The 22,896-nt window shown below is 39.3% G+C and overlaps 1 protein-coding gene across 1 annotated transcript; it reads left to right on the top strand.

The window, feature by feature from the left end:
• Positions 1-1,260: 1,260 nt before the first annotated feature.
• LOC109237115 lies at positions 1,261-7,978 on the top strand. Its single transcript, XM_019403376.1, has 4 exons — positions 1,261-1,684; positions 2,290-2,639; positions 2,721-4,701; positions 7,635-7,978. Exons 2-3 carry the CDS (start codon positions 2,293-2,295, stop codon positions 4,690-4,692), a joined length of 2,319 nt encoding a protein of 772 aa, XP_019258921.1. The 5' UTR covers positions 1,261-1,684; positions 2,290-2,292; the 3' UTR covers positions 4,693-4,701; positions 7,635-7,978.
• The last annotated feature ends 14,918 nt before the right edge of the window (positions 7,979-22,896 follow it).

Below are 22,896 nucleotides of genomic sequence, written 5' to 3'. Positions count from 1 at the left end.
AACTATTTTTCAGTAACTATCAACCTACGCAAAACCCTTTTAAAATCGGAATATATGAAATCAACTATTGTGAAGCTCACATAAAGTGGAGTATATTAGTAATAATAACTAAAATAAGGTATGAAAGGTTATCATGTCCCATTCCTACTAGGTGCAGTTGACAATTCATTGTAAAAATAGCACGGTATAGTCAGTTTTCGGACTGGTCAATCAAAAATAGCCAGCATTTACCAAGTCAATGAAAAATAGCCACTATTTTGCTGCAATAGAGACCGATCCAGCATAATATACTGGAGTTCGGTGCACTTGTGTATGAACTCCAGCATATTATGTTGGACTGGTATACTTTGCTGGCTCCAGTATAATATACTGGAGACTGGAGCACCGGTGCTCCAAACTCCAGTATATTATACTTGACCAATATACTTGCTGGAACTCCAGTATATTATGTTGGAGTTCTAGTGTGCTTATGCTAGAACTCCATCATATTATGCTGGAGTTCCAGCATAGTTATTCTGGAACTCCAGTATAATATGCTGGAGTTCAAGTATACTTATGCTGGAACTCCAGCATAATATATTGGAGTATTTTTCGGGCTTTGAACAATGTTTTCGCTCAGATTTATCTTTATATAAAAAGTGGCTAAATTTCGATTACTTTTGAAATTGGGCTATTTTTGAACGACCAATTGTAAATCTGGCTATTTTTAAAATTTACCCCAATTCATTTAGCGTAGTCTAATTTTATACTCATGAGTTCGATTATGTAGAAATGGCGTGGGATAACCATTTTTTAACATAGTATTTAGTTTTTATCCAGTATTTTTAATACGAAAAGATATTTTTACTCTTTCTTGATGAGTGCTGTGTAAATATTAAGGACATGGTGTTCTTAACATTTACACTGCACACATGAAGTTAAGGACGCCATGTCCTTAACATTTACACTGCACATATGACGTTAATGACATAATGTCCTAAAGTTTAACAATTGAAGGTGCAAATACAGGATACTTTTCCTTAATATTTATATAACATTTATGAAGTTAAGGACATTATCTCGTTAATATTTACACAACACCCATGTGTAGCACATGTATTTCGTCTGCATGGGTAAAAATTTAGTAAGCACTGGCCGAAAAAAAATACATTTTAAATAATGGCTAAAAAGTAAAAACATCTTAGTAGCTAAGCGTGCACTTCCCCCATCCATTCTCCGGGTACACTTGAAAATACAGCTAGCAAAGTGCAAAGCTAAAAAAGACGAAAAAGTCAATTGATGTACAATGTTTTGCCTTTGGTATGTATGGTGTGGCTGTGCGGCAAAAGAGACCAAAGCCCATTGGAGATGGGAATTTTGGCAAGAGAGAGAGTATTAAAAGGAGAGGGTCAAACTCACAAGTACAAAAGTAGGCCTCAGTGATACGCAGTATGATTGGATGGTGGAAGGCAGCCACGTTGTTATATTGTTACGCTTAACATAGTCATCTTTCCATAACTGGATGTACCCCAAAATTTAATCACCACTCTCCTCTATCTACTAATACTTGCCCTCAAATCCCTCATTCCCCTTTTTATGCAGATTCCAGGTTCCCATTCTATTGCCCTTTTCCAATTCGCAGGTAGTAACAATTTTGTGCCATTCTTGAATACCCACTTCAAGATTTCATCTCCCAGGCATAAAGGTACTGTCTTTTCATGTTTTTTACCCCTTTGTTTATTGGCTAGGGTTTTGCTTTGTGTTTGTTACCGTGATTCTTCAATTGGGTTTTTGTTTTTGATTCTGTGGTTAATTTTTGTGTGTTTTCTCTTGGGAAATCTTGTCAATTATGTTGGATTTGTTTGATTTATGTATGAGGTGTTTATCTGGTTTGTCTTGTAACATATGTTGGGGAAATAATTACTAGTTTCTTGGAGTTTAAGACTGGTTTTGCATTCCCCAAATGGCACACTGTTAGTATTGTTTGAGGTTGCATAATCTTCACCTGCAGATATTTCATAAATACTGACGAGAATTATGGTTTTAGTTTCTGCATTTGTAGATGTTTGGTCCTTGATTTGGTTATACAAATTTAAGATTGGCACTTGTGCTGTCGGTTGATCTGAATCACTTCCCTTTTCGAACTTGTTTGTTGAATGTTAAGGCTCTTCGTTGACTTATTGTTTCCTCGGATTGAATTTCTTTTTGGTTCTCTGAGATATTTTGGGAGCCAAAGTTTAATGCTTTATTGGTGGCTGGATGTGTGCAATTGGCATTTAATTTATATTTGTTTCGTGAATGTTGCTTTAGGTCATGGCTGGGAAGCGAGTTATAGCCATATGTCAGTCAGGTGGTGAATTTGAGACTGATAAAGATGGTTTCCTTTCGTATAAAGGCGGAGATGCTCATGCTATGGAAATGGATGACAAAATGAACTATAATGATTTCAAGATGGAGGTAGCTGAGATGTTCAACTTCAGCCTTGCTACCATGTCAGTTAAATATTTTCTTCCTGGAAACAGGAAGACACTTATAACAATCTCCAATGACAAAGACCTTAAGCGCATGATCAAATTCCATGGTGACTCTGATTCTGCTGAGATCTATGTGATGACTGAAGAAGCTGTTGATCCTGATTTCTCAAACATGCCTGGCAGTAGGTAGATTCCTTGCTGCTGCCTAAATATGTAGAATTCTCCCTTTTTAAAGGATGAAATATATGGGGATATACTGTGTTGCAGGTCAAGCCGAACGACTTTATCAGAAATGGCGATCCCTGTTGACGCTCCTCTTAGTGTCGTGGAGGATATCGTGGATGACCCTAACGAGCCTGGCCTCTTGCTTGATGCCAATTTTGATGTTGTAAGTGATACAAACAACATTGACGACACAATTGGGATAGAAGCTGAAATGCCTGTTCCTGTTTCATTTGTTGCCGCTAATTATGACGACAAGAATGCTAAAGCTGCTCAGCAGTGGCAGAATGATATAACTGGTGTGGGTCAAAGGTTTAATAGCGTACATGAATTTCGTGAGACATTGCGAAAATATGCTATTGCAAATCAATTTGCTTTCAAGTACAAGAAGAATGATAGTCATCGAGTTACTGTAAAATGCAAAGCAGAGGGCTGTCCATGGAGAATTCATGCATCAAGATTGTCAACCACCCAATTGATTTGCATTAAAAAAATGAATCCTACACATACATGTGAAGGTGCTGTTGTTACTAATGGATATCAGGCAACGAGGAGTTGGGTGGCTAGTATTATAAAGGAGAAGTTGAAAGTTTTCCCAAATTACAAGCCAAAGGACATAGTCAATGACATACAAAAGGAATACGGCATCCAGTTAAATTATTTCCAGGCATGGCGTGGAAAAGAGATTGCTAAAGAGCAGCTTCAAGGTTCGTATAAGGAGGCATATAGTCAGCTGCCATTTTTTTGTGAAAAAGTGATGGAGACAAATCCTGGAAGTCTTGCAACTTTCACTACAAAGGATGACTCAAGCTTTCATAGGCTATTTGTATCATTTCATGCTTCACTCTATGGCTTCGAACAAGGCTGCAGGCCCCTGATTTTCCTTGATAGTATATTCTTAAAGTCTAAATACCAAGGCACTCTGTTAGCAGCAACAGCTGCTGATGGGAATGATGGTGTTTTTCCTGTTGCTTTTGCCATAGTAGACGCTGAATCTGATGATAACTGGAGTTGGTTCCTATTACAGCTTAGAACTGCATTGTCAATGTGTCGTGGTATTACTTTTGTGGCAGATAGAGAGAAGGGCCTTAGAGAATCAATTGCTGAAATATTTCAGGGCGAGGACGTCTTTCATGGATACTGTCTACGCTATCTTTCTGAACAACTTATCAGAGATGTGAGAGGCCAATTTTCTCATGAAGTCAAGCGCCTTTTGGTTGAGGATTTTTATGGTGCAGCTTATGCATCAAAGCCTGACGGCTTCCAGAGGTGTGTTGATAGCATAAAAAGTATTTCAGTAGATGCTTACAACTGGGTAATGCAAAGTGAGCCTATTAATTGGGCAAATGCTTTCTTCCGTGGGATGCGATATAATCACATGACATCAAACTTTGGAGAGCTTTTCTATGGTTGGGTATCAGATGCTCATGACTTGCCAATCACTCAGATGGTTGATGCAATAAGGGGTAAGATTATGGAGCTCATTTATACCCGGCGGAATGAGTCCAATCAGTGGGTGACGAGGCTAACTCCATCTATGGAGGAAAGGCTAGAGAAGGAAAGCCTAAATATTAGTTCTCTTCAAGTGTTGACATCTAGTGGTACCAAATTTGAGGTACGAGGGGATACCGTAGATTTTGTTGATGTTGACCATTGGGATTGTACTTGCAGAGGTTGGCAGCTAACTGGTTTACCTTGTTGCCACGCAATAGCTGTCATGGTTTGCCTTGGCCGTGATCCATACGACTATTGTGCCAGATACTTTACTGCTGATAGTTATAGATCAACATATTCAGAATCAATACATCCAATTCCAAGCTTAGAAAGGCCCAAAAAAAAGGATGCTTCTCAAGCTGCTGTAACAGTAAACCCTCCTCCCACCCGTCGTCCACCAGGGCGGCCAACTACTAAGAAGGTGGGTTCCCATGAAGTAACTAGGCGTCAACTCCAATGCAGTAGATGCAAGGGTACAGGCCACAATAAGTCAACTTGCAAAGAGGTGTTATTGGAAAACTAAGCTCTATAGGTATCTACTTCATTTTTTGTTATTATTTTTCCTGTGGGTTGTTGTGTGTTTGTGTGTGTGGGGGGTGGGGGTGTGGGGGTGGGGGGGGTTGGGGGGGGGGGTTAATTGGTGCTGTTATCTATTCATACATGTATACAATTTTTTTAATTTGCTATTCGCATGTATTATTTGCATAAGCTGCCTAACAAGTTGCCAATGCAATAGGTTAGAATTTTGGTTCAGTTCGACAATCCAGTATGTAAATGATTTGGAAAATGGCTCAAGTCAATACAAATGAAAGACCAAATGGTAGAGGTCTAGCATTGCATTTTCTCCCCAAGAAAAAATCTATTTTCTCTGAAGTCTGAACAACTTGGAGCATATATAGTCATTATGTATCTTTTGTCGCCGCAATATATGAGATTATATACTTGTAGTTAGCTTAAGTGCTTAACAATGTACCTAAAAAGATTATTTGTGGGTGACCTTGATGATTGAGTATGAATTAACCTTGAAATTGTAGTATTTGTTTATTTTTTATGTTGGATCTCATGGATAAATTTTACCAGGCTGATCCTCGTATATTGTGCCCTTCACAACAGTTACACCACTTGCATTCAGATGGTCTCAAATTGTTGAGACATCTTGCTGTTAAGAAGTGAAAACAAATTGGAAGAAATGGCGTCCAATGAAAATATAAGCATTTGGACAAGATAAATAGGAGATTGAGATGCATTGGGGAAAATTTGAATATATATATATATATATATATAGAGAGAGAGAGAGAGGGGGGGGGGGGCACCTGAGGAATGGGTAGGTGGCTTGCTTGCTTGCGATATCTACGATTATCGTACCACTACTAATAAAGCTCAAACACCATAGAGTAACTATGTGTCGGTCTTATAGAAGTCTAAACCCAATTTTGCCTAACTTCCGTCAGAACTCTCTACTAACCTTATTGTTATTCCACTATCCAGTGTTATTAAGGCCATTGCTTTGTTGCTTAAAGCGATAGAAACGATGAAAAGCGAGGGGTCATCGCTGCGTTGGCGAAACTATGTGGTCAGTCTTATAGACGTCTAAGCCCGACTTTGCCGCTATATATTCATTCCTAACTTAAAATATGCCAAAGGAACTGTCTACTAACCTTATTATTATTCCATTATCCGGTGTTATTAAAAGGCATTGCTTTGTTGCTTAAAGCGATAAAACGACGAAGAGCGGGGGGTCATCGCTTCGTGGGCGAAGCCATGCACTTAAGATAAATGTGCAGTCTAAGAATGATGCACAAGGTTATTCCAATGAAAACAATTTATTTTTTGAATCTCAACTTTGAGGAGTTGGAATTGTAACAACAACAACGACGACGACAACAACAACCCAGTGAAGTCCCACAAGCGGGGTCTGGGGAGGGTGGTGTGTACGCAGACCTTACTCCCCTTACCTTGGGTGGGTAAAGAGGCTGTTTTCGATAGACCCTCGGCTCAGGGGGAAGGAAGGAGTTGGAATTGTATCAGCATTATTGTAAATTGGATGTCGAAATTAGTTATTTTTATTGAAATTCGATCATTATAGTACTTAATTCATATATGTATGGTATTTCTTAATTTTTCCTAAATAGTGCACTTTGCTTCTTGCCTTTTTGCATCTAGCCCTATGGGCCTTATCGCTTTTGTGTATCGGTTAAATAGCTAACTAGTAAACTTCGATTTAAAAATATGCACGTGCCTCAAATGTGAGTTATTTCTTGTTTGGGTCACCTGTTATTAAGACACCTGACCATCACCCTTTGGGTTTTGCTGGATTTTTTTTTTGTGGTGGGGGGGAGGGGATGAAAACATTAAGAACTAAGAAGGTTTTTCCTTTTATGATTACATCACCTTTCCTATATAGTCAATAAATAAATTTATCTAACATAATTGAATACTGTCCACTGGCAACAGCAAAGATGAGCGAAATTAGGGTGAAAATTGAAGGACCAGCTAAACAGATAATGTATCTTAAAAAGAAAAAAGCTATTCAATGTTGAATGTTAGGTGAAGTTTATCTGCAACAGCGTGTTCAAATTGTTTTGTTTGTTCTTGTGTAAAGCCTGAGATAGTAGTGACTAGCTGCCGGCAATGAAAAGATTCAGATGGAAGATGACTTTCTTCAGTAAGGAAACTGATTCTGGAGAGGCATGAGATGATATTACTTTGATTAGGAAGCTGATCTGAGAGTTAAGTCTTTCTCACTGAATAAGCTAGCATGAGTAATTATGAACTTTCTTAAGGTAAAGCACATATAATGTGTTTTCAGTAAGTTAATGAAGGTTCTCAATGTGTGAAAGTACTAGTGTGGTAAGATAGTTCAAAATTATTAGGATTTATTGCCCCCAGCCCCCAAGGTAAATCCATCACATACCCATTGAGTGCCTTTTCCATTTTAGGATGCTTTGTAGTGTTAGACCCGCATCCAACTAATTAGGATACATTGTTATCCATCTCCGACTGAGACCACTCGATTAATATCATCCAATTGAAAGTTTGTGTAAGAGTTGCTGATTTGACTTTCTAATAAGTCATGAGTTGATAGAATTGTGTGATGTTTTTTCTCTATCAAGCAGATTTTATATTAGCTTCCACAATCAATTAAATATTCTTTTCTTGCCCTATAAGTTTGATATGGAAGTCAAACGAAACCATATCTCCAAACCTGGGTAAACCATACAGTATAACTGTGTAACATAGTAGTTCATTGCATGTCGTTTGGTAGCTGTTTCTTGTATATCCTTGTGCTCCCAATATTGGGATGTCATTTTAGACTTGTTTTTGGTTGTATATGCCAGATGCTTAGCAATTGAAAATTGTGGCACTTCATTTAGCTTCTTTATAGTATATCTGTGCCGAAAAGCCTCATTTGGGAGTCGCAAAATTGATTATGTTTCTTAATGAAGTTTTTTCTTCTTCTTTCAGGTCAATAGACAAAAAATGGTCCAGCATTGGGAGGAAAATTCCTTTTCTTGATCATTCTTCCAATCTGTACTTCTAACTTAAGGTTCTTGGTAGTTATTTAGTTGTTTGAGAATAATGTTAGTGACTCATAAACGAGGATATTTGATTCTCTTGTTAGCCTCCTTCTGTTCTAATGTAAATGTGGTGAATTCTACATTCAGGTTTTCACCTTTAGTGATAAAAAACGCGACTTCTGGTCGTGAAACTTAAGAGCAGTTCTTCAACTGATTTTCTGTTTGTAGTACTTGTTCAAGAGCAGACAGCAATAAGCGGACCAGAAATATATAGGCATTTTGCTGTGTCAATCATCAATTACCTTTAAATTCAGCTGCTAGTTGTTCTGGACTAGAGGTTGGTCCAACCCTGCTAGTTGATAAATAGATAATACTAATAGATAAAGTAGTTTGTCTTACAAAAGGTTTCTTATCAATGACCTATAAAAGCGAAGAAAGGAAAGGGAATTGATCAAGAAATCCCATGAACCTATTAAAAAAACTAATTTCTGTTAATTCTCTTGGTAGATTACCTTCACATCTTTTTTATAAGAAAAAAAAAACAAAAAGATTTTCTACATTGTTTTCTTGAGTTGTAATTGTAATAAATTATGTACTATTATTTTAAAGGACCTTTTATCTAGAAGTAGTTTTAGTTTTTGGCAAACTTTGTTTTTTGTACTACAAACCGAAATCTGCAGTACAGTGAGGCATAATTGAAACTTAGAAACAGAGAAGTCGTATGTCTGTACTCCTTAGTAGTACTAGCACTTGTACTATGACTATATCTTGCCTTTATTTACTCCTTAATAAAGCAGCCATTGCATTAACCATTTGGCCATTGGCAATTTTCAAGAAAAGATTTTTTCATTTGTTCTATATACTTCTACTGTGGAAAGCATTGGCAAAGAGTCTCTATTGAGGTAAAGGGCAGTGGCAAAGGGAGTCTCTATTGAGGTAAAATATGTGTGGAGTATGGAAGATGGAGAGGATAGACAGGGACGAGGTAGAGCATGAGATGTGCAATTTTTGCTTGCCCATTCTATGCACTGCCTCTTCCCTGGCTCTCCTCCCTCAGCAACCCTCTTTTTCTTCTGTTTTATTTCTATGACTATAATGCCCAGGAACTTGAAAAATAACAAAAGATAATTGCTAAAATTATGAAATGATCACAAGATATTTAATTTGTTCGCTGTGACATGTGCAAGATTATGTCCAAGCAATATTGATGTATTGTCATAATTCATCTTGTTAGTAGTTTTGTTCTGGGACTATGGTGGTTTTAACGTTTTACTCCATGTCTGTAGTGGTTATTTAACTTACTTTGTGTTATTTTTAAGGAGGAAATGGGCTTTTGACCATTTACCATGTAAACGTAAATCTATCATGTGTAAACAAAGAAAAGGGTCATAAAACTAAAGCATAATACATAAGCAACCCCTTAAACTTATCAATATTTTTTACTTGAACACTTGGGGGTCGTTTGGTTGGGAAACAAGTTATTCCATTATTAATGATCCGTGATTATTTATTCCATTGTAACGATCCGGCCGGTCGTTTTGAGAATTAACGCCCCGATCCCCTGTTAATTGTTTTCCCGTGTCTTTTTCTACTATTGTGAATTGCCGGGATGATTCATTTTGAGTTTCAGAGTGTTTTGGGACATTTAGTTCCTAAATGAGAGCCTAAGTCTTAGAATTTGGAGCATAGTCAGAACAATGTGAAGTCGGCTCCGGAATGAAATTTCGTCGATTTTGTTAGCTCCGTTGGGTGATTTTGGGCTTAGGGGCGTGTTCAGATTGTGTTTTTGAGATCTGTAACTCATTTATGCTTGAAATGGCGAAAGTTGAATTTTTGGAGTTCCGGACCGATAGTGAAATTTTTATCGGGGTCGGAATCCGATTCCGGAAGTTGGAGTAGGTCTGTAGTGTTGAATATGACTTGTGTGTAAAATTTGAGGTCAAACGGACGTGGTTTGATCGGGTTCGGCATCGGTTGTAGAATTTTGAAATTTTAAGTTCATTAAGTTTGGATTGGAGGGTGATTCGTGGTTTTAGCGTTGTTTGATGTGATTTGAGGGCTCGACTAAGTTCGTATGATGTTTTAGGATTGGTTGGTATGTTTGGTTGAGGTCCCGGAGGCCTCGGGTGAGTTTCGGATGCTTAACGGATTGATTTAGGACTTAGGCATGTTGCTGAAGTTTTGCTGCATCTGTTGTTTTCGCACTTGCGGATTTTGGACCGCAGGTGCGGCGCCGCAAAAGCGGAACAGGGACCTTTGCAGCTGAGACCGCAGATGCGGCTGGGGGACCGCAGAAGCGGGCTTGCAGATGCGGCCTAGTGACCGCAGATGCAGCCCCAGCCCGGATAAGTTGCCTTCGCACTTGCGATGATTTTTCCGCAGGTGCACAGAAGCGGAAATCGCTGGGTAGAAAAGAGGATTTCGAGGGTTTGAAATTTCATAACACCAAATTCGATTTTAAGCTCGGGAGAAGGCGATTTTGTGAGGATTTTGAAGAGGAAGTCAGCGGGTAATGATTCCTAACCCTATTTCGTTTATATTTCATCAATCTATAGTAATTTTCTCCATTTAATCAAGGAATTAGAGGGGAAAAAATGGAAATTTGGGGAAAAAGTTTCCCAATCGAATTTTTGGGTTTCGATCGGGTTTTAGGCGTCAAAATTGTATAATTTTTGGATGAGTGATCTTGTGAGTGAATGGGTGTTCTAAATTGGTAACTTTTATCCGATTCCGAAATGTGGGCTCGAGGAGAAATTTTGGGCATTTTTCTATTTTCTTACCCTACCTTTGATTTCATTAGTTAAATTAGTTACTTGTAGTTATATTTATATTATGCAATTGGTTTGATTAGATTTGGGCCATTCGGAGTCGGACACTCGTGGCAAGAGCGTGATATCGGGTTGATTTGAGCAGTTCGAGGTAAGTGGCTTGCCTAACCTTGTGTTGGGGAACTTCCCCTTAGGATGTTTGGTATTATTTGATGTGTGAGTACGTGAGGTGACGAGTACGTACACGGGCTATTGTTGTAAAAATCCCGTTTCCTCCTTAGTCATAAACTGTTTTCCCTTATTAGACTGCACTACTATGTTTAATTTCTGAGATTAAATTAGGAAAGCATGCCTACGTGTTTTAACTGCCTATTTGATTTCTTTGCGACATGCTTAGGTAGAGCCCTCTTTCCCTCGATTGTGTTTAGTCTAAACTGTATAATTCGATGCCGTACCTATCATTTTATCTTGAGCTGCATATTTACTTTGGGACTACGAACGTATTTCGGGAGACCCCCAGCACTGCATATTTATTTGGGACTACGGACGTATTCCAGGAGATCCCCCAGCACTGCATATTTATTTTTGGGACTACGGACATATTCGGGGAGATCCCCCTGTACAACATAATTATTTCAGAACCTACGGGACGGTATCCCGGGATAATTTCCTGTTGTGTTTACCTTGTTCTTAGCTGAGGGCTCCCTTAACTGTTAAAATTTGTGAATTTCTTTAATTGTTTTACCGTAAACACTATTTATATCTCTTACTGCTTAATTTATTATATTTACTCCAGTAGGGCCCTGATCTGGCCTCGTCACTACTCGACCGAGGTTAGGCTTGACACTTACTGGGTACCATTGTGGTGTACTCATGCCCATTCCTATACATGTTTTTCGTGTGCAGATCCAGGTACGAGCTATCAGCCTTGAGTGCGTGCTTGCTGATTTCAGGAGACTTCAAGGTATTTCTGCTCGCGTCCGCAGATCCTCGGAGTCCCCTTCTATTCCCTCGCCTAGAGATTTCCTTTTTGTTTATCTTCAGACTTTTGTATAGAGCTACATAGATTGTAGAAGCTTGTGATTTAGCGACATTCCGGGTCTTGGGAGATTATTTTGTATATGCCGAGTGGCACTATCCTTGTTATTTACAATATGCTGTTTTATCTTTTATCGTTGTGTTTTTTTTTAAATTTTCCGTAATATTAGGCTTACCTAGTCGTAAAGACTAGGTGCCGTCACGACACCTTTCGGAGGGTTAAATTGGGTCGTGACAAGTTGGTATCAGAGCTCTAGGTTCATAGGAGTCGTGAGTCACAAGCCGGTTTATTAGAGTCTCGCGGATCGGTGTGGAGACGTCCGTACTTATCTTCGGGAGGCTATGTAACTGTTAAGAACAATCATACTTCTTTGATTTCCTTGTCGTGCGAGTTATTGACATAAAAACAAATCCTAAAATTCTATTTTATTCTTTCTCATAGATGGTGAGGACCCGTACCGGGAGGACCGACGACCAGGAACCCGAGCCTCCTGCCAGAGCCGCCAGAGGCCGGGGTCGGGGTAGAGGACGACCACACGGTGCAGCCCGAGCACCTGCGAGAGCTGCGACAGAGGAGCCCCCAGCAGCTCCAGCTAGAGGGCCGACACTGGAGATCCCTATTGCTACTCCAGCCCTCCAGGAGACTTTAGCTCAGTTCATGAGCATGTTCAGCATTTTAGCTCAGGCTGGACTACTTCCGATAGCTCCCGCTACATCTCAGGCCGGGGGAGGGGCACAGACTCCCGCAACCCGCACTCCTAAGCAGAGGGTCCAGGTTGATCAGGCCCCAGAGTATATTCCTATGCCCCCAATGGCTTCGGTTCAGCATGAGACCAGGGTAGCTGCTTCTGAGGCAAAGCAGCCCAGACTTGAGAGGTACAAGAAGTACCACCCACCTACCTTCAGCGGACTAGCTTCAGATGACGCTCTGGGTTTTCTTGAGGAGTGCCATCGTATTCTCCGCACTATGGGCATTGTGGAGACGAGTGGGGTTTCTTTCACAGCCTTCCAGCTGAGGGGAGCAACATATCAGTGGTGGCGTGCCTATGAGCTGAGTAGTCCGGACGAGGCAGCCTCATTCACTTGGACTCAGTTTTCAGAGATGTTTTTGCGGGAGTATGTCCCTCAGAGCCTCAGGGATGCTTCGCGCGCAGAGTTTGAGCAGCTGCGCCAGGGTGCTATGACTATGTCGGAGTACGCAGTCCATTTCTGTGAGTTACCTCGTCATGTACCGGCTTTGGTTGCCACCATCAAAGAGAGGGTTTGTCGCTTCATCGAGGGATTCCATCCCAGTATTCGGACCAGTATGGCTAGGGAGTTGGAGATGGACTTTACTTATCAGCAGGCAGTGAGTATTGCCAGGAGAGTGGAGGGCATGTTTGCCCGGGACAGAGAGGAGAGAGAGGCCAAGAGGTCTCGAGAGACTGGTCATTATTCAGGAGCCCGTGCACTAGCAGCACGCTATGGTAGGGGTTTTGTGAGTCGCCCTGTTCATTCAGCTCTGCTAGCAACCATTGGTGTTCCAGCTCCTTCTAGACCTCAGGAGCCCTATTATGCACCGCCAGTATCCAGTATGTCTCCTGCTCGAGGTGCTATTACCGACCAGGTCCGAGTCAGTCTCAGCCACCGTGTCCTCCGAGGGGTTGCTTTGAGTGTGGTGACACTCGTCACATGGTTAGAGATTGCCCCAAAGCCAGGAGGGGTGCACCTCCACAGACTTATCAGCCTCCACATGCTCCACCGGGTCCTCCGGCCATTCTCCCAGCCCCAGCTGCCGCTCCACCTTCTCAGGCAGCTCGAGGTGGAAGTCGGGGAGGTCGAGGTCTCCCTAGAAGGGGAGGCTAGGCCAGATACTATGCCCTTCCAGCCCGTTCAGAGGCCGTCGCTTCAGACTCAGTCATCACAAGTATCGTCCCTGCCTGTCATAGGGATGCATCAGTATTATTTGACCCAGGCTCTACGTATTAATGTGTCTTCTTATTTTTCTCCACATTTGGGGATATCTCGGGATTCTTTGAGTTCCCCTGTTTATATATCTACTCATGTGGGAGATTCTTCTATTGTGGACCGCGTATATCGGTCGTGTTTGATTGCTCTTAGGGGTTTTGAGACTAGAGCCAATTTTTTATTACTCAGTATGGTAGATTTTGATGTTATCTTGGGTATGGACTGGTTGTCTCCCCATTATGTTATCTTTGATTGTCACGCTAAGACCGTGATGCTGGCTATGCCAGGCTTACCGAGATTGGAGTGGAGAGGTACCTTAGAGTATACTCCTCGTAGGGTCATTTCATTTCTTAAGGCTTAGCGAATGGTTGAGAAGGGGTGTGATGCGTATTTGGCCTATGTGAGAGATGTCAATATTGACACCCCTACGGTTGAGTCAGTCCCAGTAGTGAGGGACTTCCCTGATGTGTTTCCAGCTGATCTGCCGGGTATGCCGCCCGATAAAGATATTGATTTCGGCATTGATTTGTTGCCGGGCACTCATCCCATATCTATTCCTCCGTACCGTATGGCTCCTCCTGAGTTAAAGGAGCAGTTGCAGGAGTTTCTTGATAAGGGTTCCATCAGGCCCAGTGTATCACCTTGGGGTTCCCAGTCTTGTTTGTGAAGAAAAAGGATGGTTCTATGCGTATGTATATTGACTATCAGCAGTTGAACAAGGTTACAGTGAAGAACATGTATCCTTTGCCTCGCATCGATAATTTATTTGATCAGTTACAGGATGCCAAAGTGCTTTCCAAGATTGACTTGCGTTCTGGCTATCATCAGTTGAAGATTCGGGAGCCAGAGATCCCGAAGACTGCCTTCAGGACCAGATATGGTCATTATGAGTTTCTTGTCATGTCATTTAGGCTTACTAAAGCCCCAACAGCCTTTATGCATTTGATGCAAAGTGTGTTCCAGCCTTATCTTGATTCTTTCGTCATTGTATTTATTGACGACATTCTAGTATATTCCCTGTATCGGGAAGATCATGAGCAACACCCGAGGACCGTGCTTCAGACTTTGAGGGAGAAGAGATTGTATGCAACATTTTCTAAGTGTGAATTCTGGCTTGATTCAGTGGCATTCTTGGGCAAACGTAGTGTCTTGTGATGGGATCAAGTGTCACGCCCGAACCTGGGGAGGCGTGGCTGGCACCCGGTGCCATAGTAGCCCGAGCGAACCACTCTGTAACTCATTTTTTCCTTTTATAACTATCATGGGCCAACATGGGCACAACTCGTAATGTACAACTGTAAGTGAGAAAATACTGTATTATTGATACCATTTTTCTTAAAACATGAATACGTATGGGCCGCCAAGGCCTCTGACTGTACAAAATGAACCTCTGTCTACAAAGCCTCAAAGATTATTTGACATAAAATGGGACAGGGTACCGGCCTACCCATAAGTATGTAGCGAAAGACACGATGACTTATAGACTTGGCTGCACTCCGAATGAGGTGGAGTCTTGCCGATCCTTCGCTGAATGCTGACCTCGTCTACTATGAGGGTTCTTCAAACTGATTATCTGTACCTGTAGGCATGAATGCAGCGTTCCCAACAAAAGGACGTCAGTACGAATAATGTATTGAGTATGTAAGGCAGAACTGAAACATAACCATAATTAACCATTACTTAAAGACATATAAGAATCAACCTGTAAGTTTGGATAACTCTATAATCATGAAATACTTATAGTATCATGCATATGCGTATGAATGTCATGTCGTGCATAGGTACATGTGTTCATAACATCATCAAGCCTCTGAGGGCATCCCATCATATCATCTCGGCCACTGTGGGCAAAATCATCAACGTATACCAGCTGAGCAGGTGGTGGTGCGTATATAACGCCGTAACCTTTTCCCATATCCCATATACATTTATATACCTATATACGCGTGTATAACGCCATCTAAATCATGGGTAAATGCACATGTAAATTAATGCAATGCATGAAAAGTACGTCAATAAAATCTCTCGTGACGAAGTAAGTATCAAGAAACATGTAGCAAGACAAATCAATGAAAACCTTATAAAAAAAAACAAATCAATGAAACATACAATGGCTCTCCACTAGGCCTAAGTCCTCTCATGACGTAGAATCATTTTTTCCTCTAACCCTTTCAAAAGTTTGTAAATTAATTTCAAAACAAAGTCTCAACACATTAATGGAAGCTATGACCCAAAATAATCCCCAGAGAGAACTCATCTTTCTTGTATATTCAGATTCTCCCCAAAAGAAAAACTTGCACCTTTCTTTCGATCAACTAACAGTAATAGGAAAATATAATTAAGTTATATGGAGCACAGGTCGTAAGCTACTGAACGGGCTCAAAGATGATGCAAAATACACACTTTGCCATGTCAAAGTCCGATATCTTTGGATTCATGTCACTGTCAAGTAATATGTTGCTCGCTTTTAAATCTCTATGAACAACTGTCAACCTTGAATATTTATACAGATAGAGTAGACCTTGAGCAACCCCTTCGATGATTCTGATTCGAGTGCCCCAATTTATTTGCTCCTTTTTGTTGTTTGATTAATATCATGAAGTAAACTTTTTCAACTTACGTATTTTTCTGAGACCCATGAACATATGATAAAATAATAGGACACATGGGAATTCAAGAACATAGGCACCTCTAATACTTCTATGAATAGAGTCATTTATGAAAGTTGTGCATTTGCTCGTTTCGTTTATATCATTTGGATCATGCCAAAAAGAAAGAAGGAATAACGTTAACATACCTGGATTAGGGAAGAATCCGTAGTTGTGACAAAACATTTTCATGTTTCATCCTCACACATCAGAGAACTAAAACTAAGCGTTTGGAGCAATTCCCCATTCTACCATCTCTGTGAAACAGTCTAAAGCATCGTCAATCCGGATTACTATATAAAATCAAACGCCTGGAGTAATTATTTCTTGGAAAACTATTTAGTAAGCACTTATTTTTATGTTATTCTTGTGATAAGCTACTAGTAGTTGAAATAAACTTAAATAGTACTACTAAAAAGGGTACAGATACTTTGGTTTTGAAACTTTCAACTCTTTCTGTGAAAATATATGAAAAGAGAATGTGCATATGGGACTCACATATTGAAAAAAAAAAATTAATAATATTATAACTAATGATCCAAAAGTGAAGAAAACATACTCTTCGACGAAAGTTTGTCTGTAAAAGCACACAGATAACTCGGGCTCTTTCACTGCATCAGCATACATAGAAGTCGGTTTCCATGTGTTATTTAATTTGGTGGCCAAAAATGAAGAGTCATCAAATGTCCTTAAGTTGCTCCACGTGGGGGTGGGAGGAGTTTTTAAACTTTATCTACTTATAAGGTAATTAGGTAGTGTCTCGTTATCCGGTAATTAAATAATTACCCGATAATTACGAATTGTCTCAAATTACTTAAAATTCTATTTATTTTTAATACACTTCATACACTTTATATAACTTACTGTCATTGTCATCCGGTACATATAAATATCAATACATACACTATTATTTTATTAAAACATCCATGTAAATATATATATATATATATTCTCAACTTCTAATTTCCTAATCTCATATAAAGAATAAAAAATTTCGTACACTAAATTCTTAAAATGGTAAAAAGATAACCTTCTTTTTTTGTGAAAAAAATAATTCATATCTTTACAATAAAGAAATCTCATAAACTTTCTCATTCTACGTGTATAATTTAAAACATATTCGAAAGTAGTAATATTAATAACTATATAAAATCATATTTATTTCAAATCATCTTTTTTTTTCTTTTACAAAAAAAGTTCTACTCAAAATATCATATCAAATATATATATGTATAACGGTATCAAAGTCGTTAAACTACAGGGTGTTACATCCTTCCCCCCCTTTAGAACATTCGTCCTCGAATGTTAACTCTTAGAGATTTGCAAAATTAACTCTTAGAGATTTGCAAAATTTTCACTAGTGCCTCCTCTGTAACTAAACTAAAACCCAATCTCTATCTGAAGTCTCGACTATTCACAGCCTTTCATACTTGAGTATGTCGTATCTTTTTCACCTTTAACTTACTTACCTTTAAATCTCGCATCGTATCTGTTGTTTCTTTCATAACCTTCCTTCCACATAGGTGAAAATTACGCCTTAAAGCTCTACTGTGATACCTGCACCACTGCTGCATACAGAATTGGCGAAAGCTTCATACTGACTTCTTACGACTCAGCTCTATGGCACGATCTGGAAACAAAAGAAGGGTAACATTTCCTAAATTCCCTATAGCCTCTCAATTATAAATGTGGCGCGCAACACACCCATAAGTGAGACTCTACTAGGCACGGCTTTGTAGAATCCCTAGGACACGAACTGCTCTGATACCACTTTGTCACGCCCCGAACCTGGGGAGGCGTAGCTGGCACCCGGTGCCGTAGTGGCCCGTGCGAACCACTCTGTAACTCATTCATTCCCTTTATAACTATCATGGGCCAACATGGGCACAACTCGTAATGTACAACTGTAAGTGAGAAAACACTGTATTATTGAACCATTTTTCTTAAAACATGAATACGTATGGGCCGTCAAGGCCTCTGACATACTGTACAAAATGAACCTCTGTCTACAAAGTCTCTAAGATTATTTGACATAAAATGGGACAGGGTACCGACCTACCCATAAGTATGTAGCAAAAGACACGATGACTTATAGACTTGGCTGCACTCCGAATGAGGTGGAGTCTTGCCAATCTTTCTCTGAATGCTGACCTCGTCTACTATGAGGGTTCGTCAAACTGATTATCTATACCTGCAGGCATGAATGCAGCGTTCCCAACAAAAGGACGTCAGTACGAATAATGTATTGAGTATGTATGGCAGAATTGAAACATAACCATAATTCAACATTAATTAAAGACATATAAGAATCAACTTGTAAGTTTGGATAACTCTGTAATCATGAAATACTTATAGTATCATGCATATGCGTATGAATGTCATGTCGTGCATAGGTACATGTGTTCATAACATCATCAAGCCTCTGAGGGCATCCCATCATATCATCTCGGCCACTGTGGGCAAAATCATCAACGTATACCAGCTGATCAGGTGGTGGTACGTATATAACGCCGTAACCTTTTCCCATATCCCATATACAGGGGCGGATTTACGCCTACCGAAGCGGTGTCACGCGACACCGCTTCGTCAGAAAATTTTACTAAATGTATGTATTTATACAATACGGAAACAGATAAGTAGGAAAAAATGACACCAATTGACATAAATTGTGTCTTGGTGTGTTGGTAATGTGCTTGATTTTTCTCTAAGAGGTCAAAGGTTCAAACTTCAATTAGCACATTTTTCTTTTGCAAATACTCAGGACCTTTTGTAACTTAAGACTCAACAAAGTCAATAGACTAAGGTTATTTCTTGTCTAAAGGTATGATAATTAAAGTTATTTTTCAATTCTTTTATAAATTTCGACACCGCTTACGAAAATTTCTGCGTACGCCCCTGCCCATATACATACATACATACATACATACATACATATATATATATATATATATATATATATATATATATATATATATATATATATATATGAGTCATGGGTAAATGCACATGTAAATAAATGCAATGCATGAGAAGTACGTCAATAAAACCTCTCGTGACGAAGTAAGTATCAAGAAACATGTAGCAAGACAAATCAATGAAAACCTTATAAAAAAAAACAAATCAATGAAACATACAATGGCTCTCCACTAGGCCTTAGTCCTCTCATGATGTAGAATCATTTTTTCCTCTAACCCTTTCAAGAGTTTGTAAATTAATTTCAAAACAAAGTCTCAACACATTAATGGAAGCTATGACCCAAAATAATCCCCAGAGAGAACTCATCTTTCTTGTATATTCAGATTCTCCCCGAAAAAAAACTTGCACCTTTCTTTCGATCAACTAACAGTAATAGGAAAATATAATTAAGTTATATGGAGCACAGGTCGTAAGCTACTTAACGGGCTCAAAGATGGTGCAAAATACACACTTTGCCATGTCAAAGTCCAAAATCTTTGGATTCATGTCACTGTCAAGTAATATGTTGCTCGCTTTTAAATCTCTATGAACAACTGTCAACCTTGAATATTTATGCCGATAGAGTAGACCTTGAGCAACCCCTTCGATGATTCTGATTCGAGTGCCCCAATTTATTTGCTCCTTTTTGTTGTTTGATTAATATCATGAAGTAAACTTTTTCAACTCAAGTATTTTTATGAGACCCATAAACATATGATAAAATAATAGGACACATGGGAATTCAAGAACATAGGTTTTTAACCAAAAAATGGAAGAATTAGCAGTTGCAAAAGCTTCCTTAAGCCAAACAGAAAAAGAAAGAGAGCGTCTCGAGTCTTCCTTCTCAGAACAACTATCCAAGGCCAGTGAAGAGAACAGAGAGTTGAAGGTTCTCTTAAGTCAAAAAGAAACTTACTCTGGGGAGCTCGTGCAAAGCTTAACTCAAGCACAAGAAGACCTTCGAGTCTCTTCTGATAAGGGCGTGCTTTAGAAAGCTCCCATGCTTCTCTTCAAATTTCTTACAACTCTGCCCTGGCTGAAAATGAGGAGCTAAAGAAAGAGATTACTGATTGGGAAAGGGATTATGAGACCCTTGAAGAGAAATCTGCTATTGAGGCAAGTTGGGCGTTTCTTAACTCACGCCGTGATACCCTGATTGAAGCTGGCCAAGAAAATTTCAACTTAGAGTCTGAGTTGGCTAAGATCAATGAAACCATTGAGAAGGCTCAACAAACTCAAGATTTTCCTTCTCCTGTGGCCGAAACTTCCGTGAATGTTGAAGTTGATATGGGTATCCCAACTCTTCCAAGCCCTGTCGAGCCTGTTGCTGCGAGTCAAGATCAACCCGCAACTGTTGATGCACCTGCCCAAGTTGAGCCCGTTGCCGTTGATGCACCTTCTTCAGTTCCCTCATCTTCTTAGTGATAAATTTAAACAGTTTGAATTCTCTCTTTTTTGCAGGTACCTTTTTGGAATGTTATGTTTAAAACCTTTGGTTTCATTTGAGGGTTTATTTTGGAAAATTGTAATCAAACCCTTAGCTTTATTTGAGGGTTGATTTAGGAAACGCAAGTCCCCAAGTCCTTTTATGGGGCAATCTGTATAAACAATTCGTAGTTCTTCGACTAAGTTTTTACTTAGTCTTAAACTTTAATATTTTAGAAGTTTTCTCTTTACTATCTTGAACTTCTATTTAATTTATTCTTGCCTTTATTTCTAAGGACTTATAGAATAATCTGCATTTTTATTCTTTAGAAAATGCTTCTGTTAACTTCATGAATAACTAAATTAAACATGAATTTTATAAAAGAGGGCCCTTTTATATTTCGACACTTAATGAAGAAGATGTCTCAACTTCATAATGGTGTTAACATACGATAAAAGAAATAGGAACACACATGTTTCTTTTGAAATAACATTGACAAGTTTTTATTTGAACTTTGTCTAGTTTTGAATAATTCTTTACATGTATTCGAGTTACATCTATAACTTTCTCGTAACTGTTTTTCTTGTAATAGATTTTTAAGAAAAATAAAAATACGAGGTTTTTCTTTATAACCCGTTTCAGAATAATAAAAGCACGAGGTTTTTCTTTATAACTCGTTTTAGTACATGGCTTTTACCCTAACTACAGTAAGGTTTTCTTTGGCCTTGGCTCATGACTTTGTGACTTCTACTCTGCACTTGACTTTTTCAGGCTTGATTTTTCCTCAATCTTCTTTGCCTTCTTTAAACACATACTCGTGTATATGATGTAGTCCCCCAAGTGTTTGAGCGTTGAAGTATGAAGCCTCGAGCACTTGATTGTTTCTCTCATTTGGTCCTTTTCCTGAAAAGGAAAAACATACGGGACTCGGAGGTGCGATTTTAGATGAAGACTGCTTAACCCGTTTGTACTTCTATCAGAATAATTGTAACCCTAGGCCAGAAATTTTAGTTTATTTCGTGTGCCTTACAGGTCGTGACTCATCATTTAGTACGGGTTAGCTTTTTGCCTATCATCTAAAATCGTTAGTAAATTTTAAAAATTCAAAAATAAACTTTAAAAGATGGGTACCTGACCGTGGGTATTCCTTAGAAATAGTATCTCTTCAGGTGAACAACGTTCCAATGCGAAGGTAGTATTTTGCCATCCATTGTTTCCAACTCATACGCTCCTTTGCCTGCAATGCCACAGATCCTGTAGGGTCCTTCCCATGTTGGACTTAATTTTCCTTTATTAGCTGTCTTTGTAGATTGAAAAATCTTTTTGAGCACAAAGTCCCCAATTTTGAAAAATCTGAGGCGTGCTTTCCGGTTGTAGTACCATTCTATGACTTGCTTTTGTGCTGCCATTCTTACTAATGCAGCTTCCCTTCTTCCTTCAAGTAAATCGAGGCTTACACGCATTTCTTTGTTATTAGAATCTTCTGTTGCATGTGCAAACCTCGTACTTGGCTCTCCTATCTCAACTGGAATTAAAGCTTCTGCTCCATAAACCAATGAAAATGGTGTTTCTCCCGTACTTGTTTTTGTTGTTGTGCGATATGCCCATAAAACACCAGGTAGCACTTCTAGCCAATTTCCTTTTGACTCTTCTAAACGCTTCTTTAAATTATTGATAATAACCTTGTTCGTTGATTCTGCTTGCCCATTACCCACCGGATGATAAGGTGTAGATGTAATCCTTTTAATCTGCCAACTTTGAAAAAATTCCGTGATTTGAGTTCCTATAAACTGAGGGCCATTATCACATACGATCTCCTTTGGTACACCGAATCGGCATATGATATTTCTCCAAATAAAATCTTTGACTTCCTTTTCTCGTACCTGTCTGAATGCTCCTGCCTCTACCCATTTAGTAAAATAATCAGTGAGTACGAGCAGAAATTTTACCTGCCCTTTTGCTTGTGGTAATGGACCCACGATATCCATTCCCCATTTCATAAACGGCCACGGTGCAATGACGGGATGTAATAACTCCGCAGTCTATGCATATTATTAATGTACCCTTGACATTTATCACATTTGGCCACGAAACTTTCTGCTTCTTCTTCCATTTTAGGCCAGTAATAACCTGCCCTAATTAAGGTTCTCACCAGTGATCTTCCTCCGGCGTGATTCCCACAATGCCCCTCGTGTATTTCCCTCATTACGTACTCCGTTTGAGAAGGACCGAGGCATCTGGCTAAGGGACCACCGAACATTTTACGATATAGGTTGCCCTGGTTTAAGCAGTACCGAGCAGCCTTTTTTCGAAGCGCATGAGCTTTTTTCTTGTCATCAGGGATGGTTCCATACTGCAAAAAAGCAACAATTTCGTTCCTCCAATCCCAAGTTAAATTATTAAAATTTACCTCATTCTTGTCGGGGT

This window comes from Nicotiana attenuata, unplaced genomic scaffold (assembly GCF_001879085.1).
Source record: "Nicotiana attenuata strain UT unplaced genomic scaffold, NIATTr2, whole genome shotgun sequence".
NCBI lineage: Eukaryota > Viridiplantae > Streptophyta > Magnoliopsida > Solanales > Solanaceae > Nicotiana > Nicotiana attenuata.
Note: the sequence above shows the minus strand (reverse complement) of the source record. Positions and strands in the feature narration are given on the sequence as shown.

What these genes read in the sequence shown, in the direction of transcription:
- LOC109237115 (XM_019403376.1), top strand. Translation starts at nt 2,293, where the DNA reads ATGGCTGGGAAGCGAGTTATAGCCATATGTCAGTCAGGTGGTGAATTT. An exon ending in TCAAACATGCCTGGCAGTAG is followed by an intron (nt 2,640 to 2,720) that starts GTAGATTCCTTG and finishes ACTGTGTTGCAG; the next exon opens with GTCAAGCCGAACGACTTTAT.